Source organism: Tinamus guttatus, unplaced genomic scaffold, assembly GCF_059628265.1.
Source record: "Tinamus guttatus ecotype Peru unplaced genomic scaffold, ASM5962826v1 Tinamus_guttatus_pri_ptg000676l, whole genome shotgun sequence".
Classification (NCBI taxonomy): Eukaryota; Metazoa; Chordata; class Aves; order Tinamiformes; family Tinamidae; genus Tinamus; species Tinamus guttatus.
The window spans coordinates 306843-328295 of NW_028289210.1; the positions used below are offsets into that span (position 1 = coordinate 306843).

At 44.3% G+C, this 21453-nt stretch overlaps 1 protein-coding gene across 3 annotated transcripts in view; it reads right to left on the bottom strand.

Annotated features, from left to right (window-relative positions):
* SMOC1 (SPARC related modular calcium binding 1) overlaps nt 1-21453 on the bottom strand; it is a 118243-nt gene that overhangs the window by 13188 nt on the left and 83602 nt on the right. For all 3 annotated transcript variants that reach the window (XM_088536558.1, XM_088536557.1, XM_088536556.1), the window contains exons 8-10: nt 7631-7823; nt 6714-6796; nt 2903-3008 (exon numbers count right to left, since the gene is read on the bottom strand). In XM_088536558.1, coding sequence (XP_088392684.1) covers nt 2903-3008; nt 6714-6796; nt 7631-7823 — 382 coding nt within the window. The remainder of the gene's footprint in view (nt 1-2902; nt 3009-6713; nt 6797-7630; nt 7824-21453) is intronic.

Here is a 21453-nt window from a genome sequence, read left to right on the forward strand (position 1 = left end):
CTCCTGAGATAGCTAGTTATAAGAAATCATCTTTCAACCTTTGTTTTAGGGAAGTTGAGCTCCAAGACTATTACTGTTGGGCTTTTTCAGATCTTGAATCTTCAGCAAGATTTTTTTCTGTTATTGGCCATGTTTTTTAACATTAATACCAAATATTGCATATTGTGTGCTAATCCAGTAGCTAATGCCATCATCGGCTGCCAAGGAGAGATGGCAACCACTCCTGCTCCTCCCTTACCAAATGCTCCTACTAGCTACTACTCTGCTTACAAACGTTCACATTTACCTGCAAGCCCACACTACAAGCTCTCATCCATTTCAAAAACTGTTCATTTTTGGCTACTGTCTCAATTCTGTCCCTGCCTTAGGTCAGGAAGCGAGGCCCTACATCCCTTCTACCCACCTGCTGCATCTTAAAACGCACGGATCAATGTATGGAGCCAACGGACAGGGGGAAAACAGCTTGCTGTTTGCCTTGCCTGCCCCCTTGCAACAGGCCCACGCTTTTTTGGTGACACATCAAAGTTTGCTTCAGATCATTGGCTGCATTTGTTCAAACATGGAAAAAGACCAGTCACAAAGGTCACAAGCCTGAGAATTTCAACTTGAAAGATGAAGTGCTGAGCACTGTAAAGAAGCAGAAAGAGGGAGGCTAGAGAGGAAATTAGTGTGTGTTTAAATGCAGCATCTGCCACTGTTATGATGAAGAGAAGAGCTTGCAGTAAGTGACGCTTGCTTTACAAATATGATTGCCTAAGCTGACATTAAGGAAAACCAGACATCCAGATCTCTAGCTCTTCTTTTCCACATAACATTCACGGCACACCTGGGTCAGGGAGGAACAGGATGAGCACCCTCATAAATCCAGTACTTTGTTAGTTGTTAAGGCTGGATGCGAGTTGATTAGTCCTATAGGGAAAACACCCCTTCCTTCCTCTCAGCATACACCGAGAGCTGAAGAGAAGTTGGACCACTGAAACAATCTTAAGACGTTCTTAAAGAGCAGACTCAAGACTTTTCTACCCCTGGGAAACTTGGAAAGCTGAATTCATTGTAAAAAGACACGTTCCCAACTCTGCAAACTCAGGGATATGAAATGAAAGTTGTACTGATTAAAATTTTATTTAAGTACCCAGGATTCCTTGAAATACTTTTGCTGCAAAATAAATGGCCCCATGATGGCACGCTGCAATGGAAATCTTGATGTACGCTTTTTTGGGTATGTGTCTAGCTTAACTGATACACATGGAAGTTTATACCAGGGTAGTTTCCTGAATTTAATCGTGACTGTGGGCAGGCAGAATATTTTGGTGGTAGTAGCCTTCTGCCTTACAAAGGATGGCCTGCTAAAAGGTTTCTTTTTTTCCTTGCACATTGGGCTGCTGACACTGGAACTGTAAATAAATCAAAATGATGACTGTGTGAAGAGCTGGGCAGTGAAAAAGTCTGCCAGAAAGGGCTCTATTGAAAGCTGAGAAATACACAAAGCTTGGGGAACATTAGGAAGCAAGCCTGCTGCATTTATAGAAGTGCAGCGGGGGCATACATCTTTAGTCTCTACAATATTGGTTTATACTAAGCTTTATTTTAAGAGTGATGATTACATTGGCTGAGTTTCAGTCTCTGTGCCAAGGGTGCCAAATAAATATCAAATACTCTCCAGGGCTTCCTGCCACCCCTACCCACTGCATTTGAACCATGCAAATTACACAGAATTGACATTGGAATGCATATGGCTGGGAGAGAACGACGTATTTCCCATCCTTGGGGCATTTTTCATCCTGTTTATGTGAATACAGACATGCTAGGCATATACTGCTAATTCGATGGGTTACAGAACATTCAGCTTGCAGACATTCAACCACTGGCCTGATTTGTAAGGTCCAACTGCAAATTTAAAAACACATGGGTGCACAAGCAAGCTATACCAAAAACCAAAGACGCAGCGGTGCCACCCAGCAAGTTTTTGTTCAGAGCCGTTAAAGATGCTGCTGCTTCCTTCTACATTTTGAAAGGGGAAAGCATTGGATCAACATTGTTCTCAATCAGCTGGAACAATAACCATAAAAATAACCCCTGCACAAAGACACCTCCTTCATTGCTGCACCTCTGCGAGTGTGAGTATGCTACATGCCAGCCCCTAAGCCAGCACTGTCCCTCTCCTCAGCCAGGGGAAACCAGGCCCATGGCAGCATTGCCTAGCTAGGCCAGTAGGGACTTCTCATGGCAGTCCATTCAGTGTCCTGCTCAGCCTGGCCTGCTGCAGCACTGCAGCTGCTGCACGAAGGGCATTTTCTGTTACCAGGCAGAAGGGGGAGCCAAGACTTCAGCTTTTCCCGGGTTACCCAGACAAACACATTCCCCTACACCTCTTGCGACAGACCTGACCTGCTGCTCCTTCCAAGCAGCATGAACAGGCAACTGGTCAGAGGGGAGGGTCGTGGAAAACAGCTACTCTTCTCATCCGCAGACTGGCTTCGGCCTTGCAGAGAAACCACAGTCTTGTGGCACTGCCAAGAACCCGGCTCACATTCTTCACTCCCTGTGGTAGCCACTAGGCCACACGGCCTCCTTCTATGCATTTGCATTTTATTATGCTTTTTCATGCACCAGAGGACAAAAGAACAAGCTACTTCCTCCCACTGAGCTCTCATTTCACACTTCAAATGGGCTATAGTAACCTTTATGGTGGAACAGCTGCCAGGAAGGAGGGGCGGAAGAGGCAGGCAGGGCTACAATGACAGAAGGGAGTTTGAAGAGGAGGCATTAGCTCCTCTCACAGTGACCTGGCTGGAGCAGAATCAGCTCAGAGCCATGGGCCTCCCGCCCTGCGCCCCTCAGAGCCACCCAGAGCTCAGCAGCCACCTCGCTCACGTCAAGCTCCAGCGCTTTCCACACTCACCTCCCACTGGCAGCAGGTGCTGCTGAGTTGATAGCCTGTACCATGTCCGTGGTGAGCGCATCAAGTAAGCTGGTAATAAACTCGACTTTCTTCCCTTCTGGGCAGCCTGCAGAAAAGAGAAAATAAAAAAAAGAAAAAAAAGGAAAAAAGGAAAAAAAAAAAAAAAAGAGGATGTTTAATGTGAGAATGTGCGGGATGGGTGTCCAGTCCGAATTCAGCAAGGAACAGCCAGAGCCGCCTTTGTTTGAAACGCGGCAGCCATCAGTGAAGTTCCCAAAGAAAGGCTGAAGAGTCCCACAGTGGGATTCTCTGCTTGGCAATTTGTCCTGCCGCTTTTATCCAGGCACACACAGGGTCATCAACAATATCTGGCAGGAGGATTGTGTGGTTAAGCTTTACAGCCTCTCCCAGTTCCCTACCAGCATAACCATGGGGAGGTGCTGGAAGGGCCTGGCAGACAGGAATTCCCATGGTGACACTTGCAGAGAAGTTTACAAAACAACTCGCTACCTCCTGAGTCATCCTCTTCTGGAAATGTGGTTGTTCTGAGCTCCTAACTGACAGCTTAAAGCTTCCCAAAGCATGGGCCAAAGCAAGCGCTGCCGCCTGTACTCTCCTTGGGCACAGAGCACGTTGCCTGCCGGGAGCTTCCACAATAATCCAGCGCTTTGCACAATCACACTGCATGGGAAAGTCGTCAGACGAAGCCATCGCATGGCAAGAGCCTCAAGTCACTGCTGGTTTAGGCAGGATGAAGTGTCTGAAGAGGAGCTTGGTAACCATTTCCATTACTTAGTCCCGAGACCATCCAGTTATCCACTATCATAACCACAGACCTACAGAGCTTCCTTGCCCTAATGGTGTTAACCTCATATGGGCTGAGAGGAAAATCTATATCTCCTCACCTCTGTGAGGCTATCTGTGAAGTTTCCTTGCTTTTTCCTACTATCCTTGAATGTATAGAGAAAAGAGTAATAGCTACGCTCCATTTACCATCATATTAATATTACACACAAAAATCACTTTTAGCCTACCAAGAAACTACTTATCCCCATCACCTCCAGACCTGGCCTCACTTTGCACAAAGCCTTTTTGGTCACAGCTTTTGATCACTTGGGGTTTCCCCAGTTCCCCCACTGTCTTCTCTGATGGGACATGGAAGGGATCACCTTATCCTTTACTTCCTCTCTTTCCCCAAATCGCCATTTACTGCCAATTAGTCACCTGATTAAGAAAATGGATATCAAGAGAACAGTGGCCCCCTAGTAACAAGTAGCAATGTCAACACTTTCCCAGGCAAGCAGAGAAGCACATGTACCCAACAAGAGAGCACCAGAAACTTACCTTAATCCCTTGACAGCTGAAAGCAGCTTGCAAATTGCTCTAACAAAACTCTCTCCTCTGCAGTATTACAGGCTCTGTTCCCTGCAATATCCACCCAACAGTCCCTAGTCTGTCTCCATATTATGTGCATTACACACACGCACACCCCTTAGCACTCGTTTGGCACATGGCCCATAAAACGTCAGCATTGTAATGGGTAAGCTGCTATGGCAGCCAGAGTAGACCAGTCACTTAAAGGAGCTTTTTGTTGCAGTAATGAGAAGGTTGAACACCATTTGCTAGAAGTCATCTCCCTGGGGTCTCAGCATCTCACCGTCTGCAGGAATTAGCAGCTTGCTATTTGCTATGTGCAAGCAACACTTTCCTTCCTTCTTTCTTCTGGCTCTAATGGGAACAGCCAGGATATAGTTTTTGAAGAGGGCATTTGTAGGTGTACAGGAATTTGTACTTAGGTCTCTCCTACCTTGGCCTCTGCAGGGTCTCTTCATGCAAGACAGGGACATCCTGCCTGCAGCACTTAGGGTCTCAGGAATGGGGAAATCTCCAAGGTAAGAAAAAGAACGAGGTATGAGGGGTAAGTCCCCCTCACACAGCTGAGGGCTAATGGAAGGATCTGGCTCAAGGTGATTGTTACCAGAATTGAATTTTACAAAAAGAGAAGCAGAAGGAGAAACAATAAAGAAAAGGAAAAAAAAAAAAAAAAGGAAACATCCTCTCACTCCTTCCGTGCAGTTCTGACTCATCAATGAGTCTTCACATCCAAGTGCAGCTAAGCAAGCACCTCAAATCTCCATCCAGAGACCAAGCAGTACAACATCTCTCCAGGTCACAAACCAGAACCAGTAACTCTTCTGCTCCATATTCTAGTTCCTCAATAGACCAGTATATGCTGTGGCAGGATCCTCTCTCAAGTCAATGCAGTCTAGCATAGAGCTGAAGTCTACTCAGATATGGAAAAAGTGCTTGAGCTGAGAGAAGTTCCCCTGAAGCCTTATGATGGGACCTGACCATTTAGAGTATCATGAGCCCCCTTCTACCTCACAAAGTTTCTGTTCCTTTGTCCAGTTGCAGCTGCAGTCCAGAGGTGAGAGAGAAGTAAGAAGAAACCAGTCTGTGTCCTTGAGAGATCAGAAAGAGGCTTTCAAAGAAAGAGCTCCAAAGCAAAGGATTTTTAAAAGAGGAGTTCCAGAGAGGCAGGGGGGAGTGCATGGAAAGGCTATAAAGCAAGGGGAGAAGAGGCTGGGGGGGGAAGGAAGGTTATTCTATTCAGCATGCTATTCAAAGGAAATGAGCCTTAATGTAATCATTTAGCTGATCTGCTCGTTTCCTCCCCTATCCTCTACAAAGTGATACTTGAACCAATTGGCCAATTTCACTCAAATGTGAAAGGAAGACAGATAGGAAAGTCCTACAGGTCTTATGAAAATGAGCAGCTGGACAGGAGAGAGCTCTGCTGAGGGCAGAGTTGCTAACCAGAGAGCTTAGGGGCTCAACGTCAGGAGCTGGCATGGCAGAATTAGGAGACACAGGACGCAAATCAAGAACAAACCTGATGTACTTTGCTAATGTCCTCAGGGACAGTTCACTTTATGCTAGTCCTGGAAATGGCTAGAAAGGATCCAGCGCTGCTGGCCATTTCTGCAGCGCTCTCACCCTGCTACCACTTCCTCAGAGCAGAAAGGGTCTCACTGAAGCCTCGCTTTCCAAGCAGTCAGGCTCTCACCCAGGAGAGCAATGGCTAATCCCTCCGTGAAGATCCCTCACTCTACTCCATAGAAAGGCAGAGGGAAGGAGAAATAAGAGCAAAAGCAGGTAGAATGTCATTCTTGAGAGTTGTGCAGACAGCTATGCCCAGTACCAGCTCCTAGCAGGAGCAAGGCACACAACCAGTAAATTATGGCTTGTTGCTTAGTTAAGAGGGCATGCAAGCAGCAAAGGGAGAGAGACTGGCTCCCAGGCAGGAAATGAGGGATCCAGCTGCCAACATTAGCTAAGGGACCTTAGAGCACTGGCAGTGCTGCCCTGCCTGGACTGCTGTGGCGGGGCACTGACAACAGGCAGCGGTGTCCATGCTCACTGCTCAGGAGGCATCGGGCTGCTGAAAGCTAAAGCACTGCTAAATGGAAAAGATCCTGTCTCAGGCAGGCTTTGAAGAGCTTTCAATGCTTTCAAGGCCATACTTTCCCCAGGGGATCTCCAGGCATACTGTTTCCTGAAAATTCTGATTTCAGACGCACTTTCAGAGAAGGGCACACAGGCAATAAACCAGTCTCCAGGGCACTTTTTTTTTAACATTACATTACTGAAACTGGAGAAGATCCACAATAACAAAGAATAAAATTCATGGTAAAATACAAACAATGGGTGGAAACCCCTCCCCATCTCCTGAACAATATTGTTGACCTCTTCAGAGGCTCAAGGCAAGAAAAAGGGAGAAGACAAAGACAGGCTCCCATTTCTCTCTGACCTGGAAGTTCTCTGTCCTTGAATGGATCATCAATCTCTGTGCTCTTCGATCTGGCATCGCTTTCACACACCGGGGTTTCATAGCTGAAAAAGGAAAATAACAGATCCTGAACCATGGGATATACTTTAGCTTCGTAAGATAGTTGCTAGGGGTCTGTCTCATTTGCTCACTATAGGGAACATGATCAACAGCCTGTAGAAACTCTTGTCAAGCATCAAGCTTCTTAAGGATAGTTAGTAACGCCAGGAGAAAGCAGAGAGCACAGCAACCTCTGAAGTCCAATACAAGCTACAGTCTAATAAACAGTACCAGGTCCTCATTCAGCTCTCAGTGGCATGGATAGTGCTTTTATTCAAAGCCGCCCATGTACTGCACATTCACCGTATCCAGCAAGTGTTCAAGGCCCAGCTTCTAGCAGCCTATCTTTATGAGGTGCCAGGCCCAAAACTTGGTTTCCAAATGAAAAGAGAACAGGTTTAAAATACTGAGGCACTTAAAGACAAATATATCTTTACCTTAAAAACTATCAACACACAACCAAGACCCCCCAACAAGTATTGATGAGGATCCAGGTAGCTGCAACATGGAAATACAAAGCAGAGCATAATGCAAAAAAGCTACCTCCTTTTTCCATCACTCATGCTCCTGGCTTGTACTCTAAATAAAGGCCAGATGCCTGCTACCACCAAGCCCTAGAAGATAGGGCTGCTCTGTCAGAAAACAGAGGAAAAAGCAAAAGCAGTATGCAGTATGATGCAATGCATTGCTAAGCTCTAGGGAAGGTAATATAGTGAAGGATGACTGCCGTGGAAATGGGAACTCATTAAGTGTAGCAATTTTAGTTTTTTCACATTGCATTTTCTCTTGGCAGGCACCTCTGCAGATTTCCAGTTGATTTCAAGGTCTACAACTCTTACCGCGTAGAAGTACCGGGCAGGGGGCGTCCTGTGTCCACCAGGACACACCAGCAGTACCCAGTTGACTGGTGGCATTGCACAGGTTTGTACAGCCCTCCCGGAGCACACTCGGGGATGACGATGCCCTCCCGAGGGTTCTGCCTTGCCTCTTCCAGAGCGCTCTGTCTTTCCTGGTCGCATGAATGAACTTTCTCTGGAAGATAAGGAGGGTAGAGTGGTATAGAAGGAAGAATAGTCAAATCAAGATCACCTGCAAAGCAGACTTGTCCCAGGAGTCCTCGGAGGCCTGTGCCCATTCACAGTAAACACCCTCGAAGTGAACACCAGGATGCCTGTAATCTCTTCCCTCCCTAGGGACTGAGAGGAAATTCTGGGTGGAGAGCGCTTCTTCCTACAGTCAGTTGTGACACTACAAAATTAAAGATTACAGACGTAGGCTGTCAAGTGTCTAGCAAGCCAGGATCAGCAAGAGAACAGCCAGGTGTTCCCATAAACCCAAATAACCCAGGTTTTAGAACAGAACATTGGCTAACATTACTTCATTGCTACTTCAGTCCTGAGTAAGCAGTTCCCAGGTGATGTTTTCATATACTCAAAGCTCCTCGTTTGTGACTTGTGTTTTCCAGTTAAATGAGGGAGGCAAACACTCTTCCCTGTTCCCACAATCTCTTCTCCAAAGTGCCTTGGCTGGTCCATTTTTTCCTTTCAGTAGTGTCCCTTCAGCATGAGCCTGAGAAAGCAACTGCCTTTAATATTGCCTTTTCCAGGGGAGAGAGCACGTGCACACATCTCTGCAGAATGAGATACTCTTCTCCCACAACTGTCAGCACCTCTCCAGCACACTCACCCCAGGCCCCCTTGGAAAACAGATGGACCCAAGTGTTGCCTCCTTAAGCAGCCACTCTGAGGGACCAAAGGTAGGATCCTATTCCTCAGTAGCTTATTATACAAAATAGGTTATTTCCCAAAGACAATGTGAACTGGAGAATAACAAGCATCAAAGAACAGAAATCCATAAAGCGCCTTCTAGAGCCTGCCTGGCACCTTCTGACCAAAAACCTCTTCTTCTGTCACTGGTCACAGAAGAATAATATATAGAGAAGTGCCAGGCTGCTGCCTCTTAAATGGACCAGCCCCTAGAGAGGAAGAGTTGCACGCAGTCTCCACAGGACATTAATATCCAACAGACAGAAGTTCTCAGGGAGAAGTCTATGGCTCTTTGAGGAGTGGGAAGATGATTGCATCTTCAAAAACCACCAAATATATTAGCCAGAAAAAAAGGTGCATGTAGGAAGAAAGCAACCAAAGATAAGGAACACAAGAGTAAGACAAGACTAAGTTTAGGGTAAAAAAACAAGACAAAGCAACTCCTACCTTTATCCTTAAGAGAATGATGAAAACCAGACAGTGGAATAGAAGAGCTCTCACTCCCCAGCTTTCTTATTCCCTGCAGTTTACTTTTTTCTCCTTTTCTTTTTTATAACCCACAGCACCTGAAATTCTTTTCCAGTGCCAAGAATCACCTCCAGCTTTCAGTATATAAAATGCTTCAACGCTGTGGCATGCAGCGACACAACAGGTTCACCGAACCTGCAGATGTTTCTGTGGCCAGCCAGCAGACATGGCATTACATAAGCATCCTGCCCAGAGGACAGGCACGGCACCAGTGTTCTCCCACTAAGCAGCTTCCATGTATTTTGCCTACTTGTCCGTATCAGTTATGCCTTGTTGATAAATTTTGGAGTAATTCTTGTTCTGCATCTGCAGAGCACAAGGAATCTTGTTTCATAACTAGAATTCTTCAGGATTTGCTGGCAGATCTAACACAAATAACTCCAGCTGTTCCGCACAGCACAACCTGAGTAGAAGTGCTTTAGGTGCTAGAGACACTACCATTGATTTCTAACTGAACTGTAGAAGCTAAAGAAAAGAGTTTCAAAGACCCACAGAGGTCTCCACTCCTCAGTAGTTCAGACTTTTCTTGAGGCTGGGAATATGAAAGGTACCTGAATTTTGCCACTCAGAAATACACACCTGAAATGCAGAATAAGAACTTGAAGTGTCGGCAAGTCTGACTCAAGCAGAGAGAAACTTGATCGGGAAGGAGTCGGAGGGAATAAAATCAACAAAAACTTGAAGGGAGCTCAAGCCTCAGCTGATATTTAAGCTGACTTCATTTTGCTGACAGATTTCATGTCTTTAAATAAAGGTCCTATGACTGGTCCCAAGCTGTATGTGGACAGAGAAGCCATTCAGCGTGTGGCCCACAAGCTTCTTAACCAGCCAGTTACATCACAGGTGCCAGCCTGCTCAGGGGCCGTTTACACCATGGCCATCAGGTGAGCAGCTTGAGAAAGCAAAAGGATGGCCAGAATCCCCTGCCTACCATCATTTTATGTAATAAGAAAAGGGAAGAATAACTTCTGATGAGAACTACATTCCATGCATTTTTCTGTCTAAATCCCAGAAGCTTCCCAAGTGCACAAATTCAAACCACAATTTCTCCAGTTCTTTGAGTCTTACAAAGCTAGCAATAAAAATGTATCTAGAAAAAAAGTGCCAAAGCTTTTTGAGGGGTTAGGACAAGAAAAAAATACTACTTTTTATTGAGAACAAAGTGATTTATAAAAAAGAACTTCTCTTCTAATGAGTATCTTATTTTACATATGCAGACAGTAAGGTATGCAAGTTACATAGAGGACAAATGTACAGCTTAAACAATGCTTGTACTATACCATAAAATTGGAAGAATTTCTCTGCACATATCAACAGATATGCGTGGGAATAGAATAGTCAAAGAATTTGCTCCAAAATAGAGCCAATTGATAGTCACTCATATTTGAAGGGTGTGTAAAGGTTGAATACCATGAATTTTGCAGTTCTTGTTCAGACAACAAATAGATGCAAAAAGCGCCATTGCTACCAATACTAAGTTGCCCTTCATTAGAAATCCTAGCAGTGCAGCCAAGAGCAGGGTGAGTAGATGCTTTTCCTCCTCTGTAACATGCTCCTAGAAAGCAGTCAGCCTCTATAAAAGTCTCATCTCTGCCATCACTCAGGCTCAGAATGGTTGAGGTTGGAAGGGACCTCTAGAGATCATGTAGTCCAAACCTCCTGCTCAAGCAGGGACACCACTGCCTGTGCCTGTAGGAATCACCAGATTCAACACCGAGGTTGTGCCCAACCAGCCCAAGCTGCATGAGCCACCCTCTGGGTCTCTGAGAAGCCTGGCAGCTCACACCAAGACCATTCAGACTGTACTTGGCTCATTTCTCCAGCGCACATGACCACACCGTGCAGCCCAGATTCTCCTGCACTCTACCATCTATCACATCCTGAAGAACATAAGAATCAGCCATACTAAAGCAACCAATGGCCCAGCTCCTCTCTGCCTCCTTTTTAATGTTGATCAAAAGCATGTGCTAAGAGAAGACCAAAAGCATGTGCTAAGAGGGACAGGACAACTATATACATGGTTCTCCCATGTATTCATCAAATCTCAACCATTTGTTAGTCAAACTTGCAGAAACAGCCACAGACTTCTTAATTCAGTAAATACCAATGGGTTCCTGTTCCATATATTTACCGTCTCCCCCCCTCATAAACTTTTATTGCCTGTGACATCCCACAACCCATTTTGCAGCTTGACTACACATCATGAGTGGAACACAGCATGTCCTTTGGTTTTACCTAAACCTGGCTCTAGCTAGTTTACTTGCTGAACCTAGTTCTTCTGAAGGAAGAGACGGTGTGCATTCATTTTGCAGTCATTCTTCTCTGCTTCTCACTGTTCTATACATTCCTATTCATATCTCTTTTATATGCTGAAGAGTCCCAGCTGACCCAGCTGTTCCTTCTGTGAACCTGTTCCAGACCTACTACATCTTCCTTGAATGAGACTCACAGCAACAAACATATTGGCATTAAATGGTGGCTCTGGGAAGAGCCTTGTGGAATGCTCCTTCAGGAACATCCATCTGCTAAGCAGACTAGCACAGCTCTCTGGAGAGGCTCTTTCCTCCAGGCTGTCACTCTAACAGCACTTAATTTCCTTGAGAATAAACAAGAATATTAACAGATAGGGTATGTTCTAACAGCTGGCAAGATCAGCTGGGAAGCCTGTACCATCAGCAAAAATATCCATTTTACCTTAACCATTCAGCTCTAAAATGCTAACTATCTGTTATTTTTCACCCTTGACTGTTTCTAACGCTCCTTAAAACATTTTTTTTTTAAAGTAATGTCTCTGAAGCCGTGAACTATTGCAGTAAAAGAGGACTAGGACATCTACAGATGCACTTTATGTATGAAACAATTTTCTCCTAGTAATGGCCTTCTGAGAAATACGTCGTCACATTCAAAGAAAGGTGTCTCATTCCTGGTCCTGCAAGCATTCACATTCAAACATATATCTAGTGCCTTCACACTAGAAATAAAAATGACAAATGAGGTTAGGGACTCATCTGACTGTCTAATAAACTAGATGGTTATTAAAGAGATGAGGTGTTTGTTTACCTTAGAAAGCTGAGAAGAAAGAGGTGTTTAACTGCTTCTAGCCAGAGGCTTCTGCTTAACAGCTCTCGTGCTCAGCTTGCAGGGCTGGACACAGCCAAACTCCGCTCTGGAGACTGGGCAGCCTCCCCCCTTCCCTCCTGTCACACAACAACTGGCTTTGCGTGTAGAGCCAAAGGATGAAACCCCGATGGCTGCGGCTGCAAGGATGCTGCGGATGAGTGGGTGGGACAGAAGAAGGATTTCCTGTCCAACACAGCAGATCATTTGTAAATATTCTTTTACACCCCTTTTTTTTTGGTTAAAAAAAGATGATAAAAAAGAGTGAGGGAGACTGACTATGATACCACCTAAAACGACCACCTTGGAGAGAACCCTACATCCTTGGAAGACGGGAGTAGCTTTTTCTTCCAAATCAGGCAAAATAGACAGTGTAGCTTCTTTCTATGCTTCTTCCCCAGTGAAGTGATGTGAATAGCCTGACCCCAGAGCAGGGCAGATTTGCTCCTCTTTCCCTCCCTCTCTTCTTTCGACCAGAAACTTTTCCCATAGAGTCCCCACAAAAAGCTTCAGTTTTAATGAACAAGCATTATTCAGAAGGGGAGGAAAAGGCCTTTTACTCCAAGATTCTTGACCAGTCGCCATTGTTAGTGCTGCAACAGGGACCTGACTTCAAAACACCATTAAGAAAAAAATCAAATACATGCTTCTCATTTATTTTTGTTCTACTCCCAGCAATCTCCTGCATGAGGAATGACTGCAGGACAGAACAGAGGCACTAGTAAGGGTAAATAATGCCAACTTCCTATCGACATCCTGTTCCAAGCTAGAAAAAAGGACCGAGTGTCTTTGTGCCTCAGTTTTCCTCTCACTCAGAGAAAGTGTTTGCCTGTCTCCCAGGGAAGCTTAATTCAATGAAGTTGATTTCTTGTTTGTATTTGGCCTCTCTTTATACTGCTCTGCCAGAGAACAGGAACCATGAACTTATTTCAGCGTACCACAAACTCCAGCTTAAAAGTCCTTTTTTATTGCATAAAGGAGCTGTGATGTGAATGGGACCAAGCCCCACCTTTGAAAGACAGATGCCTCTGTTCAGGGATGGAGTTTACAAAAGCTGCAGCCAGAAGGAGCGAGCCTCATTCCAAGGGGAAAGCTCGGAACAGTCTAAAGCACCGGCCGAAATCTGCATCCCTTCCACTTCAAAGGGGAAAGAGAATTTGAAAGGCCTGGGGTGTGTGCGTTCACCAGGGCTGGCTGGACAACCAAAGCGAGCCCAGTGCAGTGAGTATGCACAGAGCAGGGATGTGGGTGGAGGAAGGGAAACAACCCCTTCTTGTGTTTACTAGGAGCACAATAACAGCTGAGCAAATATGGCTCATGGGGATGGCATAAATCTCTCCACACCTCCGTTAGTCATCAGTGCTCCTCTGCACTCCGCCCTGCTCTGTCTGGGACTGTGGTCCTTGCAGGGTGCTCTGGCTAATGAAAGATAGAGAAAAAAAACAAACCTTACAGGTGCTGCCACACTGTGCCAGCTGAGCAGTCCTTGCTCTACCTTGGTATTCACTCCGTTTAACTTCTCAAGGAGAGGCTATAGAGGATACAGAGATTACTACATGTTCCAGTGCTGCACAAGTACAATGCAAAGCTTTAACAGGTGCCTTATAATTTTAAAACTGCTTTGTTCCAAGCGGCTCATTAAACTTAAACTACCCATGAACACATCACTCCCCTACCTTCTTCTTTCTGCTTTCAGTGATAAGGCTGCACTCTAATCCCTATAGCATAAAGTGATTAGGGAACCAGTTCCAGGCCTCTAGCTGGAACTAGGGAGGAATGGCTGAAGGAGAGATCACAGCAAGTTTCCTGCAGGTAGAAGGTCTCTTCTGACGCACAACCCATGGGTTCACTCTGCAGAACCTAAGGGCACTATGTGCTGAGGGAAGAGGTCTGCTCTGCATAGTTTCCAGACAGAGAGAAGTAAGTGTCTGCTCCTGTACATCTTGAAATCTGCTGGTTAGAAGCTATATGTCCCTGCAATTCTATACCATCTTCCAGAAAGGGCTAGGACTCTTTCTACTATCCCATCTCTTAAGAAGTCAGTCACAGAGTCCTTAGTCTTGCAGCCCTCCTACAGCTCTAGGAAGACTAGCTGAAAGGAGGAGGGAGAGAAAACAGAGGAGACTGACAGAAAGAAGGCACTATTTATAATGGTTTCAGTTCATCATCCTGGCAAAGATACTGCAAATATTTACTTGACTTTATACAATGCATCAGAGCTCTGATTAAATTCTAGCTCATTAGAGCACAATAACACATGTCATTCTCCTAAGAAACCTAGGGAAAGACGGACTACATACAGTTACTTTGAGGTAATTGTCTATGCCACAGATTAGGAAAAACATGTCTCAAAAGTTGCCTGTGAAATAGTTCTTCTCCATTGAAAAATGAGTTTTGTAGGAAATTCTATTCAATGACCACTTTTGCTAGGAGAGCACAGTGTGCAATTTACAGCCACTGAAATCCAGGAAAGATTTTAAAGTCATGTTGATAAACAGTTTAAAATCAGTATGATCACAATCCTAGAGTTTAAATACAAAGCATAACAACCAGCAAAGAAAAATCCAACGAATAGAGGAAATTACTGGCGAGACAGTGACACTTGGAAAAATATGGTCAGGAGCTTAGGTAGACCGCAAAAAAGTCTACAAAGTCATGCTGCTGCAAACAAATGAGCAAGACCCAAGACAGGTAAATCTACTTGTGGGATGTACTGGCAGGGGCATCACACATAAGGAACAGATGCTAGTTACTGATGAGCCTTTCAATCAACTGTGTCCAGCTCTGGGCACTGCACTTTGACAGAGAGGTGGACCATTTGGCAAGGGTGCAGAAAAGTGCAAAGGGAACATGCAAAGGTCTAGGAAATTTGATCTATGAGAAAAGGCTCAAAGAATTCCATTTGTTTAGTCTAGGGATGACATGCAGTCTTCTGAGACTGAAAAAGAGACGGTCATACATCATTCTTGCTCTTCCCCAAGGGTAGTTCAAGCAGCAGTCAGCTTACTTGGAGAAAGGAGATTTAGGTTTGATACAAAAAGCGCTGGTGATTAACTGTTCACTCAGAAGGAGTAGTGGAATCCCTGTCACAGCATTAGGAAAAGGTTACACACGTCAGAGCTGCTGCTAGCTGGACATGACTCTCACTCTAAGTGGGGAGGAAGAAACTATGAGACTTCTTCAGATCTTTTTGAGTCTCCTCACACAGACTGATCAGCTGCAGCAGATTTTAGATGACTGAGGCAACCTCTTTGCAAACATAGCTTAAAATGACAAAAGGATTTGATCTGTTTTAAGTTTTTGGATTGGAGGATCTGATCTCCCTGATGACTGGGAGATCATCTCCCTGATGATCTCCATGACATACTGTATGAGAGTTGTAGCTGAGCAGTACCTTCACAGTGACGACAGCTTACACATTCTAAACAGAGAAAGTCTTCCTCCAAAATGAAATCCCGTTCAACTCTTCATATCATGATGGTTCCACAGCAGTAGAAATAGATTCAACCTTAGACATTGCCCTTGTCATTTTGAGTGGAAGAATCTGTTATTTTTATTCTCCAATTCCTCTTTTCCATTCTGTGTCCTAAGCACTACTTGTGGCATACCTAGCTCTGAGATAAGCCATTTGTCTTCAAACTATTCACGCTTTTTCCCTATACTCCTTTCAAGGCACACTTTCCACACTAAGGAATGCAATCCAATAAAATGAGAAGCCATAGGTGTTTCCACTGAAGCTTTAATATTATTGAGAAACTATTTTTCACTCCCACACCTGTTTTTAATAGTACTTGGAACAACTGCTGTAGCAATTGTTGAAGAACCTGCCTGCCTCTGCTGGCTGGGATATAGGAGCATGCTATTTTTATAGCATGGTAAAGGTATAATTATAGGACACCAAAGAAAGCTTTTGAAAACTGACAGAGGCAGGTAAGAAAAATACTCCAGCCTCGTCTAGCCAACTACAGTAACATTCCTTTTTTATGCTACTGCTGGTGAGTAATGGCAGGGGTTAGAGACAAGCTGGTATGGTGATGAGTCTTCATGTAATGACTGATGAGCTTTTCCCTGCAGTATTTAGCAGTGCACAAAGAGGCAGAGGGAATCCTCTTTGAGGGGACCGCTAGCACTAACTCCTGGACACTTTGTTTGAGCCACGGTCTCTCTGGGCAAACTGCTCAGGCCATGGAAGTTCCATGACCTAATAAATGAGATTCAAACACAGACAACGTGATGGAAAATCCACTCCCTCTGCATCAGTGACATAAGACAGAGATAGCCCTCTTCCACAAGAGGTCACAAGGCAAGAGAAGGACTACACGGTGGCCTTGGAGCTGCAGTTAGAATCCTTCTCCGTAGGCTTTCTCTGAATTGCAGGCTTATATACGAAGCAGTCCTTCCACTTCTGGGACATGATGCATCAGCTGCCACGGGGCCACAGAGCTAGAGAGAAGCTGCAGCTTTGTGCTATCAGTGCCTAAGGTGAGGTGTGAGACATGATCCCAAAAGGACCGAAGACCTCCCTGCATTTTGAACTGGTGAAAGTGCAGAGATGCCAACCTGTTCACCTAGTGTGACTAGTAGCCCACTCAACACATCTCCCTTCCTCATATGCTCCAGGGGACGGGGGGCTGCCTTGCTTCTTTAGAACATGCTCTACTCTCTGCCTAGCTCTGAAGACTCTCTGACCGCCTGGATTTGTGATGTCCAGCAGCAACCCTTGGGACATTCTCCCAGAAGATTTTGCCAGCTACTTCCCTGACACTTCAGTAATTTGAAAAACAAGAAGTCACGCCATCTCTGCATGTATTTGCTCTGCATGTATTTGTGGTGCATCTCTGTACCACAAAACATCTGCATGTATTTGCTGTTGCTCACACACCACTTTCTCATCTTTGTGGTGTGATAGTAAAATACGAAAAAAAAAAAAAAAAAAAAAAAAAGACCACAAAGAAACATGAGGATGGCAGTTTTTACTCAGGGGCCTCTACACAGAAATATACATAGGAATCTTAGAACATAACTCTTAGGTCTGTTGATGTAAGACTCTTTGAAAACAAGGAGACCACAGCAGACATTTACCTCATGCCCCATGCTGCTCCTCCACAAGCCCTGTTAATATTCCTGTAACATCTTGCACATTTCTCTTTTGCTCTACTCACTCCATCTCCAAGGCCCACGAAAGCATAGACCCTCTTCAACCTAAGCCTAATGCAAGGAGGACACTGCCATGTGAAGGGGTAGGGTTTTCCAGGAATTCTGATTATAGCTCAGCTCCTTATAGCTTTGTGCTGTGTCAAAACACATTGATGGCCTGCTTGAACAATGCTGGGGGCAGCAGATGCTGTTGTAGGCACCTTGGTCCATGTACTACTCAATCCATCTTTTTTATTCACTTGTTTTCTCACCAATCATTTCCCTTCCCAGTTCTATAATCCCAAACCCCCTTGGGGGTTTTGGTTTCTGGACAGGCATCCAGTCCCATCATATTTCAGGGGGAATCTATGAGCACATGTCTGACCATTATATTTCTACAGCTAAAATCTTTCTCTTAAAGTTGACATTCCAAGGGAGGCAGAAAGGCTGGTCAACAGCTGGCATGTTTTCTATCTGCTGGCATCGGCGATTGCTCAAATGGATGTCTGAAGATCCACATAAACCCTGTGCTGAAAGCTGCTAGCATATCTAGTGAGAAGCACTTCACTACCAGGAATCACTTTAGCAAATCAATGTAACCTTTATATCAGCCCCTGCTAAAAGCAAAACAAGCTCCACAAACTTACCTCTCCACTTTCCCTTTGTCCCTCTAGGCTCACAAAGTATCTGATGCTAGAGTCTATTTCCTCTCCGAATCCTTAAGGGCTTCGGTTTTAACCTTATATTTAGGAGGGGGAGTGTCTTCTAGAAAGATCTATATGCCCTATTCTTATATCTTTGATGCCTACTGCTTGCCTCTCACTACCCCCCATCCACTCTCCTCAACTGGCAGCTGCAGAGTACCAGTTATGACTCCATGTCTAGAGTAATTTGTTTTCTTTCTTTGGGAGGTGAGGGGGGAGCGACTGAATTCTTTGGGAATGATTTATCACAGAGCACTCAGAGGGAGCTTCATTTATTTGCCTGGCTGCATATGGTTTAGCACCTAAAGTTGCATGCTGATTATTATATGATGTTATTTTTCCCACTTGTATACTTTGCACCTTTTCATAGAGCAGATTAACTGGTCCCCAATGGCATGGTATTTATGACTGTGCTTGCTAGCTGTCCTGGAAGGGTCCTGGTCTTAGACTCTTACATTATCCCTGCAAATTCCCTTCTTACCCACACCTGCCCCACTGAGACTGTGGGAGAATCACACTTGGGTGTGATATATCACATCAGCTCAAAACTTCGAAGAGGAAGGAAGAGACACGTCCTCCCAAGCAGCAGTCAAGAGACAGAGGAGTGACTGAATCACAAATGGAACAGGCAGGGAGAAAGATATAAAGGGTGAAGAATTTTCACCACACGTTTGGCTTCCAAGAAAGCAGGAATTCAGCAGGGAAGAGCATATAGATTTGCAATGAAAATAAAATGGCCTTATTGGGTTTTCTCCCTATTATGTTCTGTGGTAACTTCTCATTTTGCTTCATTTGCTACCAGCCCAAAATTAAAATTAATTAAAACCTCAACTTGCAGGACAAGGGCAAAGGAGGACACTGAACTAGAGAGTAGCAGAAAAGACAGAATCTTTCTGGTTCCCTTCCCCTTCTGCGAACTCTTGTATCATTGACATGTTTTTCCGCTACCACTATAGGGAGGTTCAAAAGCCACTGCTCCTAAGTACTTGGTCCAGAGAGAGAAGCACTGGAATGTTCACCAGGGGAGACTGCAATCTGCAGTAACATGTCATCCCCATACATCAAAATTCTTCATTTCCAATGTCACTATAATGCCATATTTAGATGTCAGATCACATTTACACCTAGCTACCTCTTCTCATCCTCCTTTTCTGCTAACGTGAAATTGCCTTTGCCTCCACCCATTTCATCCAACTGCTGGTGCAAGTTGTGCTAAGCAGCAGTTTTTAGGGAAGATTTTAGGGAAGAACCTATGATCCTGTTATAATTTTGATGATAAAATTAACAGTTGGCATAGGAGACAGCCATAAAATTTGGAACCAACACAATCACTGTAGTAACAACAGAAAGCAGAAACCCATGGTCTGATATGTCTTTAAATAGTGACATGAGCAGTTTTGTGTCCTATGAGGAGGATAGGACAGCTCAGGGATGAGGCAAAAACAAGAAGGAATAAAGACAGGTGAGAAATGGCCCTCCACTTGAGGGGAGAAAAAAAAAAGTGGGGGGGGAATCTCTATAAAGAAAAGATGAGAATAGATAAACCACTGAATCCGGGTCCTGGCAGTGTGCTGGGTATAATCACATCTTGCCTCAGTAGGGAGATCTTTGGAGAGAAACTGCAATGTCATGCTCTTAATGCACATAAACATACATGCAATTTTCAAGCTGTTGCTCTCTTTGAGAAGACTTAAGTGAATTAAGTTACAGAAATGTGAATGCCACCATTCCTGTTTTCAAAGCTCACTTCCAGCTCTGTGCAACAGGAGCTTCAGACAGCAAAAACTTTTGTCACTGGAAAGTTGTCACAGGAGATGCGTATGCGGTGTTTGGGTATCAGAGCCGACCAGATAGCCCACGTACAGCTGGTCCCCTTTCAATGGGCAGGATTTTGAAATAAACAGCTTCTTTAAAAAAAAAAAAAACAAAAAAAAAAAACAAAAAAAAAAACTAGGCGCACACAAACCTGTCTTCAGCTGCTAACCTTAATATATTACTCATTCTTCCTTTTCAATAACGTCATGTTCAAAACCCCAGTGACTGCAGAATATTTACGTGAGGCTGCTACTGCTGGTTTCTCTAGAGCTGTTTATTTTTCCATGCATGAGCTCATTACATCACTCTGTGGTTTTCTTACAGTTTGTCAGGGAAAGCTGGATACAGACTGGAACCTCTTGCTAAACAAAACCAAATCACTTAGTAGCACAAATGGATTTGGAGATAGCCCAAATCCGGAAATGAGGAACAACCATGGATTCCTCAGTGCAGATGGGCACTCCCAAACAGGCAGTCAGTGGATTTATTTTCTTGGAAGCAGAATGGATTATCAAGTGTTTCCCTGCAATAAGAACTGTACCATAATAATGACTTGAACTGTTCCAGGCAGGAATATGTTGTGGAGAAGGGGAAAGGTAGAAAAGAAACAGGTTGAAGTATTTTTACATACAGTATGAAAAGATTTCCTAACCATGCCAATTAGAGAATGGCCATTGCAAAGGTCACTTCTCTCTCTCTCTGCTTTGGTAGTGTTAGAAAGAATTAACACATTTCAGAGGGCAGCACTGAACAACAGGCTTAGTTTGAGGTGTTTGTGTGTGTTTAGGGAAGGTGGAAATCAATTCAAAACAAACCATCATCTAACATTTTTGTCACTGAGCCATAGCAAACAAAGTATTTGTTTTGATCTAGGTCTTTTACATGTCATGAAAAGAAATATTGACTTTTGGGTTCTTGTAAAATTCACAAAAAAAGCAAACAACTTAGTTTAAGTGTAGAAGAATACCAACTCTTCTGCTACTCAGGAGTCCAGATGTTGTAGCATCTTTACATGTTTGATTCCAGCCTCGGCCCGAGAGGATTTGAACCTGCATTTCACCCCACCAGTAACGTGATCTAATCATCATTCCACAAGATGGACTAGCACAACAGCACTAGCAATTCCTCCTAGCAATGTTATTTTACTCGGCATGTAAAGAATCACTGACAAAATGGCTGGAGGCATATGGATTCTCAGCCAAGAGCTCTAATCACCAGTCATTCTAATTTTCCTGATCTCTAGCTTAATTAGTATTTACATATGCCAAGCAAATGTAAATGCTCCACAAGAGAAGGCTGCTTCAGGATAACCTCCTTACTGCTGTCAACGCTAATTTGACAACAGGACACAGCTCTCAAATGCAACTGTTGTGAGATAGAGATTGCACAAGCAAGATGGGATATTTTAATCGGGATGATGCAGGGGTGCTAGAACTCAGCAGCTCTGCAATGCTTGGCTATTTGCAGGTTGGTTCACTCTGAAGGGATATAGGAAATAAGAAGTTGACTTTCAGCTCTGGTATCCCAGTTAGTGAATAGGGACCATGTCCATCAGACTACTACCTAAAAAGATGCAACTAATCCTTCAGATCTTTC